At 44.5% G+C, this 23200-nt stretch overlaps 1 protein-coding gene across 11 annotated transcripts in view; it reads left to right on the forward strand.

Moving 5' to 3' along the window:
* The first annotated feature begins 10360 nt into the window (after positions 1-10360).
* The window catches only part of RBMS3 (RNA binding motif single stranded interacting protein 3), a 708023-nt gene continuing 695183 nt past the window's right edge, over positions 10361-23200 (forward strand). For 3 of the 11 annotated variants that reach the window (XM_040549111.1, XM_040549115.1, XM_040549116.1), the window contains exons 1-2: positions 10362-10507; positions 11162-11355. In XM_040549111.1, the coding sequence (XP_040405045.1) occupies positions 11173-11355 (183 nt within the window). In that variant the 5' untranslated portion in view covers positions 10362-10507; positions 11162-11172. Of the gene's footprint in view, positions 10508-10735; positions 11003-11095; positions 11356-23200 lie in introns of those variants that run through there. The other 8 variants (XM_040549119.1, XM_040549126.1, XM_040549113.1 and 5 more) reach the window with 6 other exon arrangements.

Raw genomic sequence — 23200 nt, forward strand, 5'->3', positions numbered from 1 at the left:
TTGTTACAGCAATCAAGGTTTTATTCCTTTTTTTTTCCCCCTTGAGACTGCCTTCAGTTTTTTTTTTTCTCCTTTGTCTTTCAAGAGAGTTTTACATTGACAAATACTCTTTGAGAGAGAGAGGGGGCGGGTATTACTTTTTCCCAATGCCATAGAGTATCTTGCTAGTGAATGTTTTTCCATTTCATCCTGAAACACATCAACACAGACAAAGCTAAGAACCAGGGATGTTTTGGTTTGCCATCGAACCTCTCTGCCTTCTCATATATGTGGGTGTAGGTGTGTCCGTATAACATGGAAATATATGCTTTATACATGCACATGCTGTATAAACCTATATATACCTGAATGTCAAAATGAACACCTACACAGGGTCATCCAAATGGATTTTTTAAAGAAACACAGAGATTAGCTTTAATATTTTCTTGTCCTCTTAGTTTTTGTATGCGCTGCAGGTGTACTTGAAACACACTCAGAATTTCCTGAGAATCTTCTCCATTTGGCATTCTTGGAGTTGGTTTGTTCAGAAAGAGTGACTGAAAGGCATTACAATCTGCTTGTGCCTATTTAGCCCTCCCATCCCTCTGAACCATGTCACGGGATACACGTGTCTTTAATAGGAGTCAACTCTTAGGTGAGAACTTTAATGTTCTCCTTAAATGGCTTGTTATGTTAAAAAAGGTTAAAAAGGTAAAAAAAAAATAGAAATCAGCTATTAGATGTCACAGGACTGTAAAATCACTGGATTGTTTAGAAATTAATCTAACTGATAACACTGCAAGATGCAGCTGTAAAAATCAAAATGTATATCTAAACAGCACCAAGTCATCAGCTGTGTTGTTTGAAAAAGTAATGTCTACTGATAGGCATTTGCTTTGCTCTACCTGATTTTGGATTTTGGAGAAGTCTTAACAGATCCTTGGAGTATTACACCCTCATATGGGTGAAGAGAACAGTTAGGGCACTAAAAGTAAGAAATGTTTTTTTACTCTGTAGACAAAATTTGTTATTTTTGGCATAAATTAATGCCGGTGTGATGAGAATTAAGAGGAAATGTGTAGTGCAGACTAGTTATTGCATACTTATTCAATACTTTTGCCTACTTATTTTCTTTCGAAGAATATTTGGCACCAGGCACTGTCAGGGTGTTGGAGCAGAAGGCCTGTTGCTCTTATCTAGGATGTCAGTTCCTAATTTTCTTCTAACTTCTTTTGGAAAAGGCAGAAGAGAAGTGCATAATAAAGTAAGCACACAAGTGATTGTTCCAGAGCACTTACTGTAGGATTAGCAAAACAGATAACTTGACATGCTTATAAAATCTGTATAAATATAGCCAAGTACGTAAACTGTTATGTTTCTTATTACAAAGCAATAGAAATGCAAATTGATTTCACAGAAGGCACACAAAATACTCCTTTTTTTTTCCTGCAAAATTGTTTTGTTATTGAGAGACATCGGTATGATAATACCATCAGAAACAGCAGGCAACTTGCTGCTGCTTAGTTTGAAGAAGATAGGTGTTTTCCCAGTACCAACCCTGCTCAGGTTAATGTACTGCTGGATTATCTCTAATAAAAGCTGGGTAGCAGCTTTTTGACTGCCTTCCAGACAAAGCTCTTTCTTTAGACCAGAAAACTTTCACTAGGTCTAATGCACATAAGCTGTGTCTTCTCGGACATACCATTTAGCTCTCAGACTTGCATTCTGTTTTTAAGTATACTAAATCCTGCTTCAGTGGAGTACTGTTTATCATATGCTGAGATGTGAACTGACTTTCACGAGAGCACAAGGTAATTTAAGAGATATTACTGCTCAGAGCTTGAATTCTGACTACTTTTACGTGTACGCAGGATGGTTTGAGGACTCAGGTTTCACATGCTGGCTCAGTGTTCCCAGAGGAGCAGAGTTTAAATTCGGGAAACCGAATGTCAAGTGAGCTAGGTACAGGTAGATCAAAAGAGAGTATCTTTTGGAGGTTGAGAATAGATCAAGCTGCTGATGAAGAAGTGAAAATATAATCTCTCAGATTGCTGTTGTACTCCAATTTCAACTCTTTTCTGCAGCTGAGTGTTCTGGTGCTCATACGAAATGAGCTGAATAGCTGAACAGATAAGATCACAGACAATGAGTGAATGTGATTTACTGTGAGGGATAACATTGTTTATTAGGGGTGAGTGCAAAAGTTAAACTGTGTTCAGCCGGACAATGACAGTTAGGCAGTCCAGTTCTTTACCCTGGCAGTTGAGTCTCATGTTTCAGAAGCTAAACATTCATTGAAAAAATAAATAAAAATTAATAATAATAAAAAACCTCTAGCTTTTGCTAAAATATTGTCATACACAACTGTAACAAGTAATGAAGTAATCTATTTTAAAGGCAAATAGGCAGAAGCCCATGGATCCCAGTGCGTGTGCCAGACCCAGCTGGGGTAGCTGGGACTGTGCTGATGCAGAATTCAGTGAAGGACCTCACTTGATGCTGAAGATGGCATAGGGAGACTTCATCTGACTTAGTCAGACTCACACCTGTCCCGATCCAGGAATTTTACTTGTGGTTATGCAACTGGCACCACTGTAAAGAACAGACATGCCGTGAGTCTTCATGGTAGGATCCAACAAGAGTACTAAGAGTTATGAACTGTGTTTGCTTGTGGCAAAGGAACAGTAACTTCTCTGAAGTTAACTGACCACATACTGACTGTCAAAATTATGAGCTGCTTCACTGTCAGTTAAAGGGCATCAGAAAGGAAGCAAACACATTTCAAAGATCTACATGATGCCCAACACCTTGTTTGTTTGATCTTAACTCATGTTATCTTATTTTGGTGTCATTGTTGGAAATAGATCAGATTTTATCTGCAGCATTTTTTATTTATTTATTTTTAATTTTTTTTGCTCTTGGTGAGTACTACTCAAAGCCAGATTTTTGAAATATGACATCTATTTTTCCAGGTACAATTTTGAGCACTGCTTTTTCAGCAAGCAAACGATAAAATATACAGATATGCATACAAACCTCAGCTGTATGTGCTAACTGAATATAAACTAAGCACAAATGGGCTTTTACTGATGTAAATTCTATCATTTGCTTGTACAAGTGACAGTGATAAACAACCACACACACCAGCGATTTGCATGCACAAAACTAAAGTTTAGTCCTGAATGCTTTTTGAGACCGTAAGAGTCATACGCTGTTGACAGCATAGTTGACCTGGGAACATCAGCTTCTTAATCAAAACATTTCCTTGCAACTTCAGTTTATTTTCTTTATATTCATTACCATGTCTATTTATTTTTAATCTGTCATCAAAACAGCTGGTCTTTGAATGGTTAGGCTGACTGTTGTCTTTTGCTGCACTATTGCTAATATGCTGGCTGGCATTGCCATTCAAGTATGTTTGTCTAATTTTGGGTCTAATCCTACTTGTTTTGAAATTACTGGACATCTTTCCATTGGCTTTTGGATTGTACACTCCTTGGGGCAGGGCTGTGTCTTCCATTGTATTCTGCAAGTGCAGCACTCAGTGATGGTGTCCAAGAAATACAAGTAGTACAATAACCTATTCTTTCAAGGAACAAAAGAATGTTCTTTTTGATGCATTGGTCTTTCATCTATCTTGAGTTTGCCATTCAAAGTCAGAAAACCATTTGCAGGGTTTTCACTTTCATCAGTTTCCTGGGTTTTTGCATCTTACAGTCTTCTCATGTATCCTCATTAATTTGCTTCATATACAGTCATTCAAATGTCTGTTTTTAACTACAGTTGTGGGTAGAAAAATAAAACAAAAATATATTTCGTATGTTGCTTTTGGAAAATATACGATATCCCACTCAGCAAATGTTTCTTTAAAATTTCTGCTATTTTTTTCTATAGAATTCTGCAAAAACAGAAATAGTGAAAATGTGGCCTTTATAATTAAGTAGACTTTGATAGCTCAAAAATATGCATATATTGCAATTATTCATGGAATTTTAAATTAGTTTGGAAAGGGAAAGTTCAGAAACATTTTTTTCTCTTTCAAAGCCCAGTTCTTCATTCCACCTTGTAATCGTCACATCGAGGTTTAACCTAGGCAAAGACAGCAAAGCCAGACTCTTTCCTAAAGATTAATTAAAGTGGCGAAAACAATACTGTTTAAATATATATAGTTAACTCACGGGATTCAGCCACTTGCAGATGATGACCTGAATACAGTCAACAAAACTTTAAGACCCTAAATTCATGTCCCAGCAGTTAAATAGAAGAGTAATTAATCATGTACATATTTGTTATCAATTTTTAGTCGTAACAAGGTGTAATGAATGATGTTTGGTCTTATTTATGCTTAAACATACCTTATTTCTTTAATTTATGCTTAAGCATACTTACTTTTTTATCTAAGAAATTTGGTGAATTTAAATATATTTCCAGTCTAAAGAAGGAACAAGGAGAGAATGGGGCAAATGTCAGCAGGGCCAGAGAATGAGCAGAAGTTGGAAGAAGGAGTCAAATTGATCAGTATGCATTGATTTAAAAATTAAAAGCAGAAATTTTAAGAAAACGTTTCTGTGCATATCGTTTACACAGATATTACCAAACGGATTACTCATGTATTTTCATCATCAAGAAAATTCCCCAGACTTCGGTTTTGACAGTTTTAAACAAAACCCATCGCCCCAGCTCAAAACTGTATTTGCATATGTATGCTACAAAAAAAGAGATGCTATTAGCACATTGAGCCCTTATGCTTCTCTCTCCTACAAGAGGCAGAAGTGGTGAGAATAAGAGACTGGGAAAGCCAAAAAAAAAAAAAAAAAAAAAAAAGAAGAAAGGGATGAGTGGAGCTGAACACCTGGCATTCTCCTTAGCCCATGGCACGTCCCAGCTCTGAGGCTGTTTCACTAGGACCCCACTGGGCGTATCAGAAATAAAGTGTAGAAACACTTGATGGCATGGAAAACTGGGCAGGAGTTGGTGCTGCTAGGACCAGTACTAGTTCGTACACAAATCTTCTCTGCACTTGACACAGCTGAGCTGTGTGTGCTCACTTCAGGTCAGCTGGTGAAGCAGAAAAGCTTCAATTCAAAGGGCCAAACCCAAGCCTGGTCCTTGTAGCCTCTATCTCTCCCCGTCAGTAGCACTCCGAGCTCCTGTGGACCAGTCCATCCCCACCAAGCCCAGCCTGCCCATGGGGATGTTGTATCCCTTGCAGAGCATTCTCCTGCCTTTGTTCCTGAAGGTTTAATCTCTGTCAATGATGATTTGACCTCCATCAAGAAATAATACAAGCCCATTCATTTCTTCCTTGGTTTAATGCATCTCCCTTTTGGTTATTTGTTTCTAACATTTTATTATAGTGATTAAGTACCTTTTCCCCTGTTTCCTAAATGAATTGAACTCAGTGGATATTTTCCTTTTCAAAAGACTGAAAACTAGGTGAAATTATTCAAATTGGCACAGATCCAGGCATGCCACAGGAACTGAGAAGACTGCGGCATCACCCAGTGAAAATACAGATGTGTGTACAAATTTCTCCCGTCTGCCTCAGAGCTGCATTTCCCTCCTTTGAGACAGCTCGGGTAGGCCCTCTGGCCCACCCAGCCATGTCCTGACTGACTGCGAGCCCAGGCCAACTCTTGGAAAACTCAGCAGAAACAATTACTGCTTCTTCCACCTCACACAGCAATTTTGAGTGGAATGATGCCTTACGCACACCCTGCAGAGCTTAACTTAGCTCTTAACTTAGATTTTAACTTAGGTGTTAAAATCGTGACAATCCTGTGGAAAGTGAATGCAGGAAGAATGAAACTGTGGCTATGGCCAGAATGGTTTTGTCTGTCAGTTACATAGAATATAAACTGCAAGGAGCTGTGTTCATGTTTAAAAGTCGTGAAGTTTATCAATTCTATTTTGGCTTTCTAGAAAAGGAGCTGTAGGAGCTCAGGAGACCTCCTAGGGGCTACAGGATTTTTTGTTCCAAAAAAAAGGAATGGAGATAAGTCTTTAAAAGGCTCAGAAAATGTCACTCAAGGCTTGAGTTGCGCAGCTGTTCTTTGTGGCTTCAGCACATTTGAGTAAAAATGTTAGAATGCAGGGGAGAATTGATATTATCAAATTTGGGGGTGGAAAGCTAGAAGGCGAGATGCTTTTGAAAATGCAGCTTGTAATGTATCCATTTTCCTATCGGACTGTGTTGAGAATAGTGGAATTCAAATAGTATTTTCAGCTTTTACTCTCTAAGCATATCCACAGCATGTCTTTACATCCCCATGCAACAGAATTATTTCAGGGTAGCATTTCCTACGCACATACAATTATAGACTCTCTGAGACACAAAATACCTGCACAGATAGATCTCAAAAGCTCCAGGAGCTCCCAGGTTTGCATCCATGCAGTAAAGCACCTCAGAGAACAGAAGCAGAGATCGATGGGTGGGAAAATGACTCAATGAACATCTGTGTCAGCCACTTTGAAATGTATAGTACAGAGGGAATTATCGATAAGGTCAGAGTCTTCATGAGAAAGCAACTCTGTTTGCAACTCTCAAGCAAGAAACAAAATAGCTTGGAATGCAAGTTGACAGATACGGTGTTGAGTGAGGCCCCAAGGAGCTTGCGTTGACAACAGGAAACCTTTGATTTGAATTGTCTACGGGTGGTAAAAGGTCAAAATTATTCAAATACTGAATGTAGTGGGTAGGTGAATCCTGAAGCAACAGATAGGTGAAGCAGCAGAAAGCCAAATTCTGCATCTCATACGATCATAGCTGTATTTCTATGAAAACTGCATATATCCTCCTAACTTGTAGTAGCCATTTTTGTACATTTGACATACAATATTTACAGTTTATCTATACTAACATAAATATGTGCTTGAAAAAGACCTGAAAATCTCTTTGAACAAGAAACATTATGCAAATAAACATCAATAAATAATTTAGTTCATTTCTGAGCAGTTTTCTTAAAACTGCTCATAAGAAAGTGATAAAGAAATTGCTAAATGAAACAAATGATAAATGACCAAAAGAAGAGACCAGGGAAAGGGCATAGATACTTCCTAATCTAACTACTCTGTGATCTCAGACAAATCATTGAATTTGTGTATGTCTTCCCACCATTTCTGGCCTTATTAATTAGCACTACAGAGGATTCCCCTGCCAGGTGGCCTGCACAGAACACTGTACTATCATCTGATCATAACCACAAACAAGAATGGAAAAATGACACCGGGTTCTAGAAGAAATCTTTGACCCTTTCCATCGAGTCATCCTGATTCTTGACCTGTAATTAAATTCATAGTCTCATCAATCCCAGATTTTCATTTTTTGAGACAAGAAGAACATCATTGTTCTTGGTTTGGCTTTTGTGTTTTAAAATGTCAGTGTCTCTGGAATCCATTTAGTCACCTACACCTGCTTTATAGCACAACCCACAACTGCAAAATATGCAGGAACATGGAACATGTGCTAATGAATTGTAGTATTGATTTCACCAGCAATATTTTAATGCCATTTCTCTTGAAAAACGAACAATAGGCCTGGGCTCAGAAACTCTTAATGCGTTTTGTATGGTTATAGACAGTCCATATTCAGTAATGTACTTTGTTATTCTATATAGAATAGAAAATATGTGCTGCTTTACCACAGTGAATGAGATGAAGTATCCATGCTAATTTTTTTTTTGATCTGTCACCACATCTGGAGAGCATTGAACACAATATTGCTCTTATGCAGACGGCCTTGCTGGGGTGGGTTGACTTGTCCTCCGGTGAGTCCCTGGGTTCCGTTTTTCACCGCATTGGCTTCCAGGATTGTTGATACCTGGTGCAGGACTCTGGGGTGCCATTTGTCCACCTCAGCTGCCAATATTATTCTGTAGAGGTATGATTTGAGCTTGACATACGTACTAAGTTAGCTGAAGGTACGGAGAACTTTGCATTATGCAGTACTGCTTAACTGTTCAGCACTGTGGCTTGTTGCATTACTAGGGTCTGTGGTACCACTCCTCTCTCAGTGGTTACTAAAAACAAATCAGGGTGAAAGCTCAGTTGCTTCTTCTTGAACCCAAGGAACCTGATACTTGTCAGAAGGACCACTTAGTGGTGTGGAAGGAGGTCATTTCTCCTATCTCCTCAGCCTGCTGGTTCAGGTTTCATTTTCCTGTCTAATCTGTTAGTGCTCCTAGATTTGTAGTTTCTGTTTGTATCCCAGAGTACGTTTGGCCAGAAGACCATCATTTCTCTTATGGAAGTTTGTGGTGATTTTTCAGACCCTTATCTTAGACTGAGAAAATATGTTTTTACTTAGGATTCTCTTGAAATCCACTAAATAATAGCAGCTGGGCAGAAACCTGGGTTGTGCAGAGGTGAACACTGTGGTACTTGTAATAATTGTTTGTAATAATTTTATTTTCACAGTGGCATGCTAAACCTTTTCCAGTACAAAAAGGAAAGATGGGGAAAAGAAAAGGACAAAAAGAAGGGAGGAAAGAAATGTTTGAATTCAAAAGCAAAGTACGGATCTTTGTACTGACATCCGTACAGTCTAGGACCTGCCCTTCTCTTCTTATGCATGAACATGTTCACTCAGACCATCTGAGAAGCTTCTGTTGGCTTTGGGGGTTAAACTTTCTAGGATTAGAAGCAGAGTGTTCTGAGTCAAGGGCCCCCACCTCTGGAATTAGTTTTCCTTGATTCCCTGCCAATGTCCAGCCCCAGTAAGCTTCAGAGCACATGGCGAAATGTTTGTATTTGGGTTAGCTTCCCTCTATTTTTAGATGGTTTGGGTTTGCTTTGAATTTTACTTTAGAGATCTGAAGACAGTAGATTGGGAATTGTCGTTTTCTAACAGCATTATTTAGCATCACCCATCACGGGAAGGTTTCTATGTCATTTATTAGTAATCTTGCAAGAACGTGCTGCAGCACCTGAATGAATGATATTTTAACTTCTACCTCACCATTTTCCAGCCTGTGCTACTGGAAGTGCTTTGGCCCAACCTGGAAGAGCTCTCGAGCCCAGACCTTGGTTGCCTGTGTGCGTTGCTGGCCCTATTGTGCGTGGAGGGAGGTGGCAACTGCAGAGGCTGAGCGGCACTGGGGTAACTTGCCACCCACATGGGCTCGCCGCTTCGCTTTGGGCAACTCTACAGCAAATTCCTTCCTTGCACGTGTTCTGCAGCCAGTACAGCCGTGTGGCCAGGCCCCCCAGAGTGCATGCCTGCAGTCAGTACTGCTTTTTGGTAACAAGGCTAAAGCTCTGTGGGTGTCCAGGATCTTTAAATCCTCCCATCCCAAAATGTAGGCTATATTTAAATGGTTATAAATAAGTGATTATAAGTAGTATTTGACTACAAACTTCAATATTCAGGGCTCGATTGTCTTATTATTTACCTCAATTTTAAACGTTGATGCTGACAGTTTCAGTAGAAATGCTCCGTGTTTGCACCAATCTGGGAAGACAGTAGGGCCCATGAGTACTGGACGTACTTTAAGAATAATAGGAAAAGGATCTTTAGAGATGTGCATTTTTAATACACAGCTTAGATTTGTGACAAAGACTTTTTTTCTCCATTGCGAGATTAGCTCTTGCCCTTTGTCCAAGCATATTGTTGCAAGGAGACGTGTTCAGGTTCCCCCAGTAACAATTCTGTTGGAGAATAATGGAACCCAAGGCGAAGAGCACGCGGGCATCCTGCGACACCTGAAGGTCGCCCACTTACTGCCACACCCAGGGACAGCTTCTGTCCTGGTGTAACACGGCTCCCGAGGAGGTGGCCCAGTGCCTGCAGAGCAAGGAGTCATGGCTGCAGAGGTCAGTGCCTGCTCAGACAGGGCAGGTGCGGGGCAGAAATTCGTGCTGCAGACTGTCTGTGGAGGTTCCCAGTTAACTTTCAGAGCAGCTGCTCCCAGGACAATGTGCCGATATATTTAGGAGAGCAGGCTGGTCACCTGGTGGTGCCCTGATTTAAGAGCGATCCGCTCTGGGCTCGGCATTCGCTTGCTCCAAATGAGGAGGGGGATAGCTGGAGAAGTGCCTTGGCTCAGGCACCACTGAGGCGGTTCTGGGTTTGGTGTTAAACACTCCTAATGAGATTGCATTTTTCCCTACCATGTACAACTTCAGTCTGAGAAGGAGGCTAATGCGAGGAACGAAGTAATCGCGTGCACGCTGCGGTCACGACTGATTTAACAGCTTACACGCAATTTTTTTTTTTGTCTTTCTCTTCTCGTATTTTTGGGGAGCAAAAGGGAGAGCCGGCGGCCGGTCCTGATGTAGCTTTCCTGCCTGAATCCGCTCTTGTTTTCCTCCTCACTCCGGCTCTCCCTGTGCAGTGCTGCGTGGCGCCGGCAGCCTGAGCGAGAGGGAGCTCCAGTCCCACACAACCGCTCCGAGCAGCCCCCATTTGCCTTAGCGGCTGGTGCGGGGGGGGTTGGGGGGGGTAGGGGGGAAAGAAAGGGGGAAATAAAATAAAATAAAGGCAACAACCGGGTCAATGCTCGCCTCTTCTCGCCGCCGGCACCTCGCACAGGTCGGAAATCGCTCGTTTCGCTTTGCTGTATTGCGCTTGCCTGGGCCGTGGGCAGGGGGAGGGGAGGGAAGGGAAGGGGGGGGGTTAACTTTTTCCTTGACATGACCGGGTTTTGGTCAGGAGCTCCCCGCCCGGCCCCGGCGGCTGCCCCTCGCCCCCACCCCCGGGCCGGCCCCCGCCGCCTGCCGCTAACTTGGTGCGCGGGGCCGCGGCCCCGGGGGCTCGGCCGGGCCGGGGGCACGGGCAGCGGGGAGCCGGGCACGGCCGGGGGCTGCCAGGGGGGCGAGAGAGCGGCTTAGTGAGCGCCTGGCCGTGCCGGGGGGCGGCTGGGGGCCGTCGGAGCGAAGGCACACACACACACAGGCACACACACACGCGCACACACTCACACACAAAAGTGTGGAGGACCTAGGGGAGGCTTGCAGCCGCCGGCTCGGTGCGGCGGAGGCGGCCGGAGCCATGCGTGTCACGGCCTCCTGAGGTGGCGGTGGTGGGGTGCGTGTGTGTGTGTGTGTGTGTCGGGGGGGGGAGAGGCAGGCGGGAGGCGAAGAAGAAAGAAAGAAAGAAAAAAAAAAAAAAAGAGCGAAAGGAGAAAAGCCAAAGAGAGACGCGGGGTGGTGGAAAGTGTTCGCCTGCTTTTGTCTCGCCACGCAGTGAGCTGGAAGATGGAGATGGATGTTAAGGGAGTTTCTCCGTGCCCGGAGCCCATCCCCCCGGCGGCGGGCTCAACCGCCTGCCCGCACCAGCGCCCGCCGCCCCGCGATGGGCAGCCCGTCGCCGACACGGGCCCCGCCGCCGACAGCGGCCCCCCGGAGCGGCGGCACGGCGGCGACAGGGACGACAAGAAGGTAGGTGCGCTCCGCTCCGCGACACCCCCGGCGCCCCGCCGCTGCTCCCGGGGCCGCTCCCGGGGCCGCCCTTTGTGAAGCGAGGCGGCGGAGGTTGGCTGAGGACACGGGGGCGGCGGGGCGGGGAGGCGCCGGGCCGGGGCCGCCGGGCTTCGGGGGGCGGCCGCCGACGAAGTTTGGCTCGCTCTGAGGGGGGCCGGGGCCGCCCCTCTTCCCCGGTGCCCCTCGCCCCCCTCGCCCGCGGCTCTGAGGGGCCGCCGGCGGCCCTGCTGTGTCATCGTCGCCCCGCCGTGCCCACGGGAACGGGGGCGAGAATTGGGGCTGGGGGCGCTGCCCCCGCCGCGGGGGTGTCCCCCGGACCCGGAGGGGGGCCGGGTTGGGCAGGGGTCGCCGCCGAGGGCAGGGGGGTGCCCGCAGACAAAAGCGCCGAGCGCTGCCACCGGGCAGCGCTCGGCGCTTTTGTCTGCGGGCACCCCCCTGCGCTGCCCTTCAGGCTTCCCAGCGGGGGCTCGGCCGGGACCGGAGCCGGGGAAGCCCCCCCAGGGCATGGGGGGCGTCGTGTCGTGGCCGTGTCGCGATAGTCGGGCGGTGGCGAGGCGCGATCCGCGTGCGCCGGCTGACAAAAACTGGGGCGTGCTGAAAGCCCAGCGGTCCTCCCTGAGAGGCTGGGCGCCCCGAAATAGGTTACAATCCCGGTGAGATAGATCACAACCCCAGTCGAAACGATAGAAAAGAAACGTTGCAGCCTGCTGGGTTTGAGGCGCGTTTCTTCAACTAGTTTTACTCGAGTTTTGTGCTGTTGTGAACGGGCGCGAGCGCGGTGGCACAATGAAGGAATGCAAAGCAGCGATGCAATAAATTAATGCAACGGCGGTGGCACACCACGCGTCTGCATGGCCGGAGTTGCAATCATCATCCAAAACGCTGGGTATTTTGGAAAAACGGTGTCTGTAGTCAGAGACCCCAGGTTCGTGGCATTCACCTCGTCCACTTTTAGGTTTGTCACTGTTCGGTAAAATCCATCCTATTGTTTTAAGTCAAAGAGAGCATCCAAGACTGATCGCTCGAGCAGGGCCTGTACAGCTCAGTAAGGTGGATATGGTGGGTTTTGTTTTTAAAACGATACCTGGTGGTTTTCGTATCGTGGTAGATGCACGCAGAATTTCATCTCCCTCGAGGTTATGAATATTTCATTCTGTCGTCACTGCATGTTACTGTACATAGCCGAACGATCTGTGTGTCTGCGATTGGTTCTAGGATCCCTTCCCTTGCATCACGTTACTTGATGGAATTGAAAATGCATTATTTCACCATAATTAAAATGGAGAGCCAAGGTTGCCGTTCACGCGAGTTGGTTGTGCCAGCGCCTTGAGCATTTAAAAACCCTGCCATCAGCAGAAATCCATGCTACTTTCGGATGTGCCACACAGCCTGTCTAATGTTTTACCAGTCGCGGACATGAGGAAGGCAAACAATGTGTGACTGAAGGTGAATGAATACTAGGGAAGGCCTGATTATCGATGGTATGGCTAATTAACGTACTGCAGTATTGCAATTAACAATAATTAACAGTGTTGCACTGTTTGATTTTGCATTTGCCTGAATTTTTGGACATAGAAAGAAAAGTGCTGCATTTTTCCCCACAGCTATAGCCATGCAAAAGTACTGTGATAAATTCCACCCCCCCCCCTTTTTTTTAAATTCAATATCAGCTTCGCCAGGCTTGCCATTGCCAAAGTGCTTGCAATGACTTTAGCTTGTATTTTTGGGAAGTGCTTTGATATTTCAAACCTCCCTAAATGTATATGTATCTTTTCTGGATGCCATCCCAGGGCAACCAGTACTTCTTATTAGTGCAAAAGTATTTCAGGTATCCGGTAGAATAGTGGCACTAAAAATGTGACGAGAAGAGGAAAACGCATTAAAGCCATAGCGAAATCCAACAGTATTGTGAAAAAAAAATATTTACAGCCATAAAACAACCCCCCCAAATTGCTGCAACCATCATTTGCTAGGAACTTTCTAAATGGTTTGAAATAACAGTACCGATGTTTGGATGACCCTTAAACAAATGCCCTAGGCACACTGGTGCGTGCTAGAAGTGTAAGTGCTCCACGTGGAAATTGTAAAGAATGTGCAAGCTTGATTTCCTGACACGTGAATGCCTATCAATATCTAAATACTAAGATTTTACAAAATCTCATGATTCCACTGGCAGGGTGTGCTTTTTAGGATCATTCCTGAATTACAAAGAGCCTTACATTTTGTCATTCAGCTCCATTTCCGTCAGAGGTAAAAAGAGTGCTTCCACCTAAACAGAAGTGGGTCACATACATGCTCTAAAAAAACGCTTTTTGTCACTGTCCAAAAGGAACATTGCTGAATTAACTAAACAAAGTATTTTCTTATTTCTGTAGAATTTCAGTGCAAGGTATGACCATAGTGCCATTTATACAGATATATATTTTTTACCTGACGTGTGTTAATTTTTTATTTGCGTTTGAACTTCAGTAAAATTCTGGAACACGTACATACCTTGAAATATGTCCCACTGTCTTCAGCTGGGATGCTGACACCCTTATGTGTACGCCTAAGTGCTTTGTTGGAGGAAGACCTAGGCTGCCTCCTCCGCATCCTTCTGCCTTGAAGTTATCTCTGACCAATGCATGAGTAGAGAAATGGTGAAGGTCATTTTTATAATTTATCAAGTGTGCAATGTGTGGTGCTTTCAAGAGTAGTTGCCATTCAGGTGGGAAAAAATTAAGCGGAAGTATTAGAAGGCAAGATTTAGAAGACGACTGACTGTACGGATACCATTTTTTCTCTTGAACCAAAACACGCCAGAAAGTGTTTCTCAGCACTTGGTATCTTCAAAAGGATCGAAGTAGGGAGCACTTTGAGAGTTGTCTTCAGGAATAACTGCGTGGTGGCTACAGGTAACCTCTGATACAGCTGACACGACGGCCAGATTTTTCCCAGGGGTGCTGCCTCCAGCTAGGACTTTGAAGCCCTCAGCCACAGCCAGTGTGTTACATACACGCAGTCTTTCCGCGTGCTGAAGCTGCCAGGCCCTCCAAAAGTTGTTCCTCCTTAGGGATTTGCTGAAGTAACTTTGCACACCCTAATAAGATCATATTGTTTTGTTCTTGGTTTTCCTCGGTGTGTCTGAGGTTTGCAGAAATCATTTAGCACGGATGGTTTACAAGCACACCCAGAGCTTTCGCTTTATACCTCCATCCCAGCTATGAAAACCCCTGCGGAATAGCTCCAAGGTGAAGAACCTTCTGTGTATTTACGTGGAAATGAGCATGCCAAAGTTACAGCAGAAGCAAGCCTATCTGGGCTGGGTACATTGTATTCCAGTTCAAAAACGATTTGCCAGCATTTGATATAAGGGTTCAGAAGTGTTGGGCAGGCTTATTTGGATGTCTTTTCCCTGAATGCTCGTCCGCGATGTCGCTGTTTGAGTGGTGTCCAGGTGTGAGCTTCTGGAGGGGAAAGCTGAGTGCTCCGGGGAAAAGCACTCGGTATTAGCTTGGGATTTCTGTTCTGCTGAGCACGTGGTCCAATACAAAGCTGATGGTCAGCATCTGAGAGCCTTCCGCTGGTGTGTTTAGAGGACTGCTGCCATCAACATGAAGGTGATTGCTCACCTGTCTTCCACAAGCGGTGGGTCAGGAAGAGTGAGCGGATCTTCAGGGGGAATTCTCTTTTAATAACTTCTCTTACGCATGTAGTTTGGTTTGGTTTGAGAGGCTGCATGTACCTATGTGTTTACCTTAAGACAAAGCCTGAGAAATGCAGTTGATGCCTGAAGCAGACGGTGGGAAGTTTCTTTCTGCAGGGAGGCCAGTCCAGTCTCAGGTCAGACGTGCTTCTCTTACCGCAGGCAGTACCACTGTGCACAGGAGAGTACTTTTCAGCCACCGTCTTTCCCTGGAGGTGTAGATGTTCTTTCAGATAACCCGGCCCCAGCCCTCTGAACAACCGCAAGTTAAGAACCAAAGGCTGAAACTGCAATCAGCAGTGGATAAGGGGACCATTCCGGGGCGGGTGGGACAAAGAAAGCAGAGACAATAGGACCAGTTGCTGATTGTAGCAGCTTCTCTTATATGTTAGCAGCTTCATATAATTGTATAAAATGCAACATCTTGTTCTAGCTGGAGTTTCCAAGTGCTGAAGGCCTTTTGCCAGGTGTATCATGGGCTGCAGTCCTGCCAAGACGTAATGCAGACATGAACAGTCAAGGTCAGGTCGTTGGCTGCCCGGGGACAGACAAATTCTTCCCACCCAGAGATGGGAGAAAATTTTACTTGTGGCTGTTGCTATCCTGAGAGTTTGATGTCAGAGAGAAATCCCAGTGTATCTTTACAGTGTGGACAGAGCTGAAGAACAATGGCTTTTTCTCTAACTCGTTGCTAAGAATGTTCCAGAAATCATTCCTCAGCCCAGCAGCATCTACTCTGCCTTTTCCACATGCACTTTTAAGCACCTGTTCTTCGTTCCTAAGCTGCTCTTTGCCATGCTGTGGGCCGTCATGACATTCGTATTGAGCTGCATAGCTCCATGTCTTCCTGATGAAATTGTCCAAGAGAAGCTTGCGCAGCACCTGCACCCCGTTCTTCCAGAGCTCCCAGCACCTGGTGGCTGACTGGGTGGTGGTGAGACTGTCCCAGAGCCACGCACCCAGGCCATGCTGAGCCCCCTGTGTTCGGGTCCTTGTCCTGCAGGCCGCCAGGTCACAGCTGTGGGGCAGGCTCTAATTCGAGGCGGTGTGGTGAGGGTGGCTGCAGTGCAAGGCGGGTGCCTTTGGAAGGGGGCTTGGCCCTTTGCATCGCTGCTGCGGGCAGCAAAGCTCCTCACCATGCCACTGGCATGGTTCAGGGAGAGGGGCTCAGGGGCCATCTGCTCTGAGGAGAATTCAAAACATTTCGAATTAAAAAAGTCAAGAGAGGTAATTCACTGTGAACCGAGAGCCTTGCTTTGCAGGCAGGTCTACCTCTGCATTTCCATGCGCTTCATGTACTCTGCCTCTCACACTCCTCTCGCTGTCTAGAGGGAGAATCCTTAGATGAACCTAGGATTTTGCCTTATTACAAAACTTAGCAGATGAGAAGAGATGAGAAGAATAGAAAGAGAGACAGAGAGAGAAAAAAAACCTAAACTGTTAGTATCTCCACTGAATTCAAGACTAATGAACGTATTTTATTAGACATCAGAGAATCCGTAAGGAGAAGAGATTTTGGGAATCAGGCCTCCTAATTTTCATAGCTCCAGAATTACTTGCTATCTCCTATTCTGATATTTTTCCTTTTACTGATCTGGGAAATAATGTTACCTTAAGTAGAATAAATGCACATTTAAAATATATTCATTCTAAAGTGACATATAGAAAGGCTAGGGTGTGGAGAATGAGGTCCTGCACTGGTTTATGTTAGAGTTAAAGCATAAGGTTGGAGAGGGAGGAGGTGACTTCTGCACTTTGCCAGTGTCTGTACTAAAACAACATATGTGACAGCATATATGAAAGGTTCTTAAAAATCTCACACAGTATTGAGACATCTGAAAGAAGAGTCTGCTATTTAAAACAGTTCTCCCCTTAAATAAATTGCATGAGAAATGTTTTGGCAAAGAGTGAACAGCTGTTTAAATTTTTCAACCAGCTGATCAATAAGTGGATGAAGCTTGAAAAGCCGATCGTACTCTGGAAGGTTCCTGGGGTAAACAGAGATGTACATGGCAATGCAGAGATTTTATGAAAAGTAAGTACTACTTACAGTTAGTACAGACCAAAATGAAGTGCATATGTAGTTGATTGTGTAACAAATCCAGGGACATAAACAATGAACATCATGGGTGGGAGCTAAACAACACTCTTGAGTCATCAGAAACAGAACCACAAATTTTGTTTGCAGAAGCCTGGCTCTCTGGCTAACGGCAAATTTGTCTTGGCTGCAGAGGGGCTGCAAGGATTCCTGCTCAGGGGAAGATGCAGCATTGAAAAGGGCATTGTTATCTGCTCTGGAGCTGCTGGGACACTGCCTCGACTCAGATGTAGTGGTATGTAGCCGTGCTTATGTCCACAGACTGGAAAGCAGCCCTGTTCAAGACTGCACATGACAGTCTAGAGCTTGGCCAGGGCATGGCATGCCCTTCTCAAAAGCCCAGTATTCACAGGAACTCCTGGCCAAGGGTTGAGTGCCAGCTTGTAACAAATCCGAGGCTTCAAACAGTGGATAATCAATGAAGCTAGAAAAGAACAATGCCCGTGTTGTTGCATGCTATTCCTAGTGTTTTGCTAGGTGCTCTCGGTGTTTTTACACCACCTCTATCTGTGGTAAAAGCTCACTGTGTCGTGCGGCACTGAAGTCCTTACCATTTTGAGGTTAAGGTTTACTTAACTGCTAAGGATGAAGTATAGCGACTGGTGTGTGGACTGGCTCAGGTTTTGTTTGGTTCCCTATCTGGTTCTTCTCTGCCTGGCTGTAGCCGTGCTGCTCACATAATGGCTGGGATTATTTCCCAGCAGCTTGTGCTAGGTGGGTTTCTGTAGTGACTAGCTGCCAGTAGTAATTATGCAGTAAGGGCATAAAATTTGCACAGTCTCAGTAGAGTTATTAGTTTCTAACAACCTGGGTCTCAGAAAATACCCTAATACTAAAGAAAATGGGACTGCAGCTGTAAATAAGAAAAAATGGCAACACGGGCACTGATGATAATTTCCATGAAAGTAGTGCTTGGATCAAGTGCTAATGGGATGTTTAAACATTATAAAGAAAAGAGGACAGACCTGAAAGGTATTACAAATATTAAGTATTCTACAGTTGTTTCTTTCCTTCCTCACTCCTCATCCTTTCTCCATGGCTCTGGAATTCTCCTTTGTCTGTTCTGTTTCATTTCCCCAAATTGCATTCTGAGCTATAAGGGGAATAAGAATTGTTCCAGAAACTATAGTAACCAGTGCATCTTAACTGGGATAAAACAAAGCACAATTTGGCTCCTAGTATGGACAAGGACTGCCATGTATAAAATTTGTTAGACAGCCATGATTTACTAGAAAAAGAGTAATTCTTCCATGCCTAATGGCTTCTGCTGTGTGTTTAAATACAGCTGTTATTTTCATTATACATTCTATTACGTGAAGACCAATCTTGTTACAGAAGCAGAATGGAAATAGTTTCCTTGATTGAAAAACAAGTGTTGGGTGAATAAAAATTACAGACTTGAGCCCCAAAGCTTGGTTAATACACTTACTGTTCCTTGGTGTCAGAGTTCACTCTTTCGAACACCTTGGCCTATAGTTTCAGAGTTTATTCCTTCTGAAAAGATGTTCTGCTCAAGTTGGTCAAAGTGACAGTGCGATCAACAACTGGAAATGCTGCAGGAAGATTATTGTATTATATGTGTATTTCCACTCTTAGTTCTAGACCTCCTGCAAAGGATTGGTATCGCTGACAGGAGAGTGAAAATAAAATGGTGTGGGACCTATGCCTGTTCTGTTAACAGGGCCTATGTTAATTAGGTTCAACGAGTGCCTCGAGCGCCACTGACACCTCTCCTTCACTACTGGCTGCGGACTGTTGTCTCACCGAGGTTATTACTAATCTATACTCATTGCCAGGAGCCCGCTGGAGGAGACCTCGTGGATCCAAACTGATATGCCCAAGTAAAGTGTGGAAGGGGGGTTAAAGGAGTAATATCTAGCAAAAATAGTTGTTGTAGCTATTATATTTAGTAGTAGTATGATATTAGATATTAGCCATGGTATAATAGATATGCATTGTGCTTTGCTGAGAATTTGAAGAGTGTGTTAGAGCCTTGAGATGGTTACTGTGTGTATCGGACATACCACAGGAAGGATAGCTGCAGGTCCTCACGGATGGGCAGGTGAACATGTTACGTGGGGATAGGATGTAAATACCTTCTGCTCTTAAGTTGAATTAGGAGTGAAAGGGAGTGGCGTGGAGGGCAGAGAGGGAGACCTGGCTGGAAAGCTAATTGAAAACAGCAACTTCAGAGTAGGACTGGAAGGAAGGAGCTTGTAAGGTTTGTATTTTGAGACGAAAGAGCTTTATGAAGTGTGTATTGGGTCCATGTGGAGTTAAGGAAGCACACAACAGAATCTCCTGGAGTTCACAAAATGCATATCTAGGCTTCACAGACATTATACAGTGCCCTGGTTAGCCTTGTTAACTTTATTGAGTGTGCTTCGAGGACATGCAGACTTTCAAAGTATGTGAAAGTCACTTTAATAATTAATTGGCTCCCTCCATCCCACCTATTGCTTCATATCTAATAAAAGGCAACAGTGAGTTTTTGCCAAAGCCAACAGATACAAAACTATTTAGGTTAGTTGGGTTTGAGATATGACTAGCTAGAAAGGATACCCCCAAAGATCTGAGAAGTGAAGCAATCTCCATTTTTTATCCTGCCTTACTTCTCCCACGGCTCTCATGTGATATGCTCTTGGACTAATTTTCCCAGATCTAATAAGCGATTTCAGGAAGGTCTGTCCAGTTCCAGGGAATGAGAAGTGTGTGCATGCGTCTGTTTGAACTGATTTACAACTGAAAGCATGTTTCGGCTTTACCCTGGCAGGGAGACATGTTGAAATTTCCAGGTGATAAACTGACTTGTGCCTTAAGCAGAGCAGCCACCGCGCACACCGTCATCGACATCCGTGTGCGCGCCGTGTGACACAGGAAATGGCACACCGTTATCAGAGGGCTGTTAAGATGGACGCAGGGAAATAAATGGTGAGCTTGCTGGCATGGCCTCAAAGACAGGCGTCCACAGATGTTCTGTAGTCGCTTAAGTGTGCGCAGTTAAAGAGTGCCTGTTGTGCACTTGGGGAAATTTTTATTTAAACAGGGAACTCTTAAGTTTGGAGGGGGCCATGGATATGTTTCCAGAGGGAGGAGGGAGGGAGCCAGCAAGCTTAACGGGAAGGAAAGCCATAAGTTTTCAAGAGGAGCAAGTCAGTAAGAAAGACTCTGACATTCATCCCGAACATGACTTTACCTGCCGTCCACAACAGGGAGGCAGCCAATGTGATGGAAGCTCCCTGTCGCCTGCTATTGTGGTTTTATACAGAGACCTTAGACTGGGGACTTGAATGTGCCACTTCCCGAACATGTCAAGAGGACACACTCCTTGCAGAAGATAAATAAATGATGAATCGATTCTAAGGGAAGCCATGTGGAGGCTAGAAAGTCAGAGCCAATCAAGGTCAGTGTGGCTCAGGGAGTCTTTACTAGAAGGGTCGTACCACAGGACTGTCACGAGACAATCAGCCAGATCTGCATCTGAGCTGGATTCACCCGGTGCTGGGAAATGTTGCTCAGGGCAAGAACAAGGTTCTGGCTTCTCTGTCTGCTCTGCTCTGCTCTGCTCTGTGTGCGTGCTGCCTGTTTGTAAGACCCACCACCTTTCTCTCTGTAGGTGGTGTTTCGTAGTCACTTCCTTTCATGTGCTATTGCGTGCAGAATAGGGACTAAGGTCTTTCTTAGCCAGTAATGCAGTTGCAGTTACCCATAACTGCTATTGCTTTGGAGTTATACTTACAACCCCACAACAGGCTATCTGTTGGATCACACTGTTCCACAGACTGTGGCTTTCTTCTCGGTACCTTGGAAGTATCCAGCGTGCCCGTGTTCTCTGCAGGTACAGTCAGTGTCAGCGAAGAAGTGCCATTCTGCACCGCTGGTCTGCATTTCCCCAGTGCCTGTGCACGTCACCTACGATCACGTCAGGACACCTCCCTATTCATATATTCACATCTGGTGGTAATAACTGGAAGAGACTAGGGCCATGAGAAGTAGAAAACTGTAGATAGCAGGCACTTACTGTCAACTGTATGTTATTGCTAAGAAGTAGGAGCAGGAAGACAGTGATACAGCAGTTAACAGGTGCCTAAAGCTTTGCTCTCTCATCTCCTGATGCTGATGATCTGTTTCTCACCTACACAAAGGAAAATTTTAGATGGGTCTTACGGATACCACATCTGTCACAGGTAGGAGCTCTGCTATTTTGAAGATGCAGGTCAGAACAGTAGTACCTGCTGACACACAGTTCTGTGGTATCGGCAGTCTCGGCATGCCCTGTGCTCCTCGCTTTGTTGTACATGGCGGGTTCCCTTGCAGTGCCGTGGCAGAGGCTGTCACACCTACCCAGAAAACAAAATGTGAGGAGGAGTACAGGACTTGAGCAGTCGCAGTCAGGATCTCTGAAAGCCAAGGTCGCTGCGGAGAGTTGAAAAGGTGAGTTACATAACGATAAGCACAGAAATGTGCAGTGTGCCAAGGTGCTGGGTGCTTGAGCAGAAGCATACCTAATGTGTAGAGTAAAGGTAAAAAATGCTAAGTTCTGCTTCCAAGTAAGATTTATTATTACATTATAACGGTGCATAAAAGTAACAGGAAAAAGCATGCGTCAACAGTTAGGCAAGAATAATAAAACATTTACAAGCCCAAACAATAGAAATTGCATAAATGCAGCGATGGGATCTACTGATGAATTTTAGGTGCAAAGATAAGGAAAAGAAGAACAAGAGAGTTTATTCATCTTCCTCTGTTGTTAGCAGGTGTGAGGGACCGGGACCTGCTTGTACGGCAGGCCATTGCTTCCTCCGAAGTATCTGGGGGCACTTTCACCACTGGTGAAATACTCTTTGGGTATTGTCCTCTCTCCAGGTGGTACTGGATGCCAAGGAAGTACTGGCCTTAGTGGGAGACAAAGCGTCACCTCTGACCTGTGGTCTGGTTGCCAATCTTCCAAACCAGTGCCAGGGTATGCTGGCAATGCTCCCGTGGGCTCAGGAGCAGGGGCACAGACTGCACCCTTGGTGTGGGTATTGCTGTATCTCTCTGGGAAGCAGTTTTAGCACTTCAGCCCTTTGACTCCGCTGTACAAGGGTCAAAAGGACTAATGAGCTATTAAATTTAAAAAATACATACATTTTGGAAAAGTCCTTCTAAAATGCCAACAACATTTTAAACACTGAGATCTAATTTTTGACTTAACGGTAGGCTAAGGAGAAATTTTGCATCCTTCTGGCAAAGAAAGCTTGTCACCCATTTTTCACAGGCTCAAAAGCATGTTCTGTTTTACCTTCTTGAAATGATTTATGACCGAGTAAAACTTGTTTGGAGTAGAAGCTGCACAGGAGGGAGAGGGGAGGTACAGACTGTTAAAAACAACCCAGAGGGCCATGGATTAGTAGGAGCAGATGAGGTAGTCATGTCCATTGCTGGAGCTGTAGCAGTTTAAAGGATTCTTGTATTTACACACCTAGCAGAAGGGCATGCCATAGCATGAATGGGAAACTGAAACTCACTTCTCTATATTAGCTCTTCAAGGCTGTAAGAGAACTGTTTTGCCCAGTGTAATTTTGGGAATAATTTTCACAACTGGAGGAAAAAGAAGGAAGGAAGGAACACAGATCACTGTTTAAAATAAATTTGGGTGTTTAAAGTTTGCTAAAATAACACAATTACAGAACATTTATAGTCCGAATCTTGCTCTGTTCCAAACAAAAGACAGAAACTCTCTAGATGAGATTTTGTTTGGAATTAGGAATTATCTTTCCTTGGAGCAGGAGATCCATAGATCTTCCAGTTCAGTCTTTGGTGGCTCTGTGATCTGATGATTTTTTTTTTTTTTTAATGAAACTGTATCTATGCAGTTTCAGATGCTCTCAAATTCCAAAAAAATGTTATGAATTACCTGACAATTGTATAAAATGAATGTGACTGTAAATAAAATTACTCACTGCAGTCTCACAGTCATCTATACACTTGCAGGATCAGACCTTGCAATTTGGAGCTGTTGAAGGTGAATACCAACT

This window comes from Cygnus olor, chromosome 2 (assembly GCF_009769625.2).
Source record: "Cygnus olor isolate bCygOlo1 chromosome 2, bCygOlo1.pri.v2, whole genome shotgun sequence".
Taxonomy (NCBI): domain Eukaryota; kingdom Metazoa; phylum Chordata; class Aves; order Anseriformes; family Anatidae; genus Cygnus; species Cygnus olor.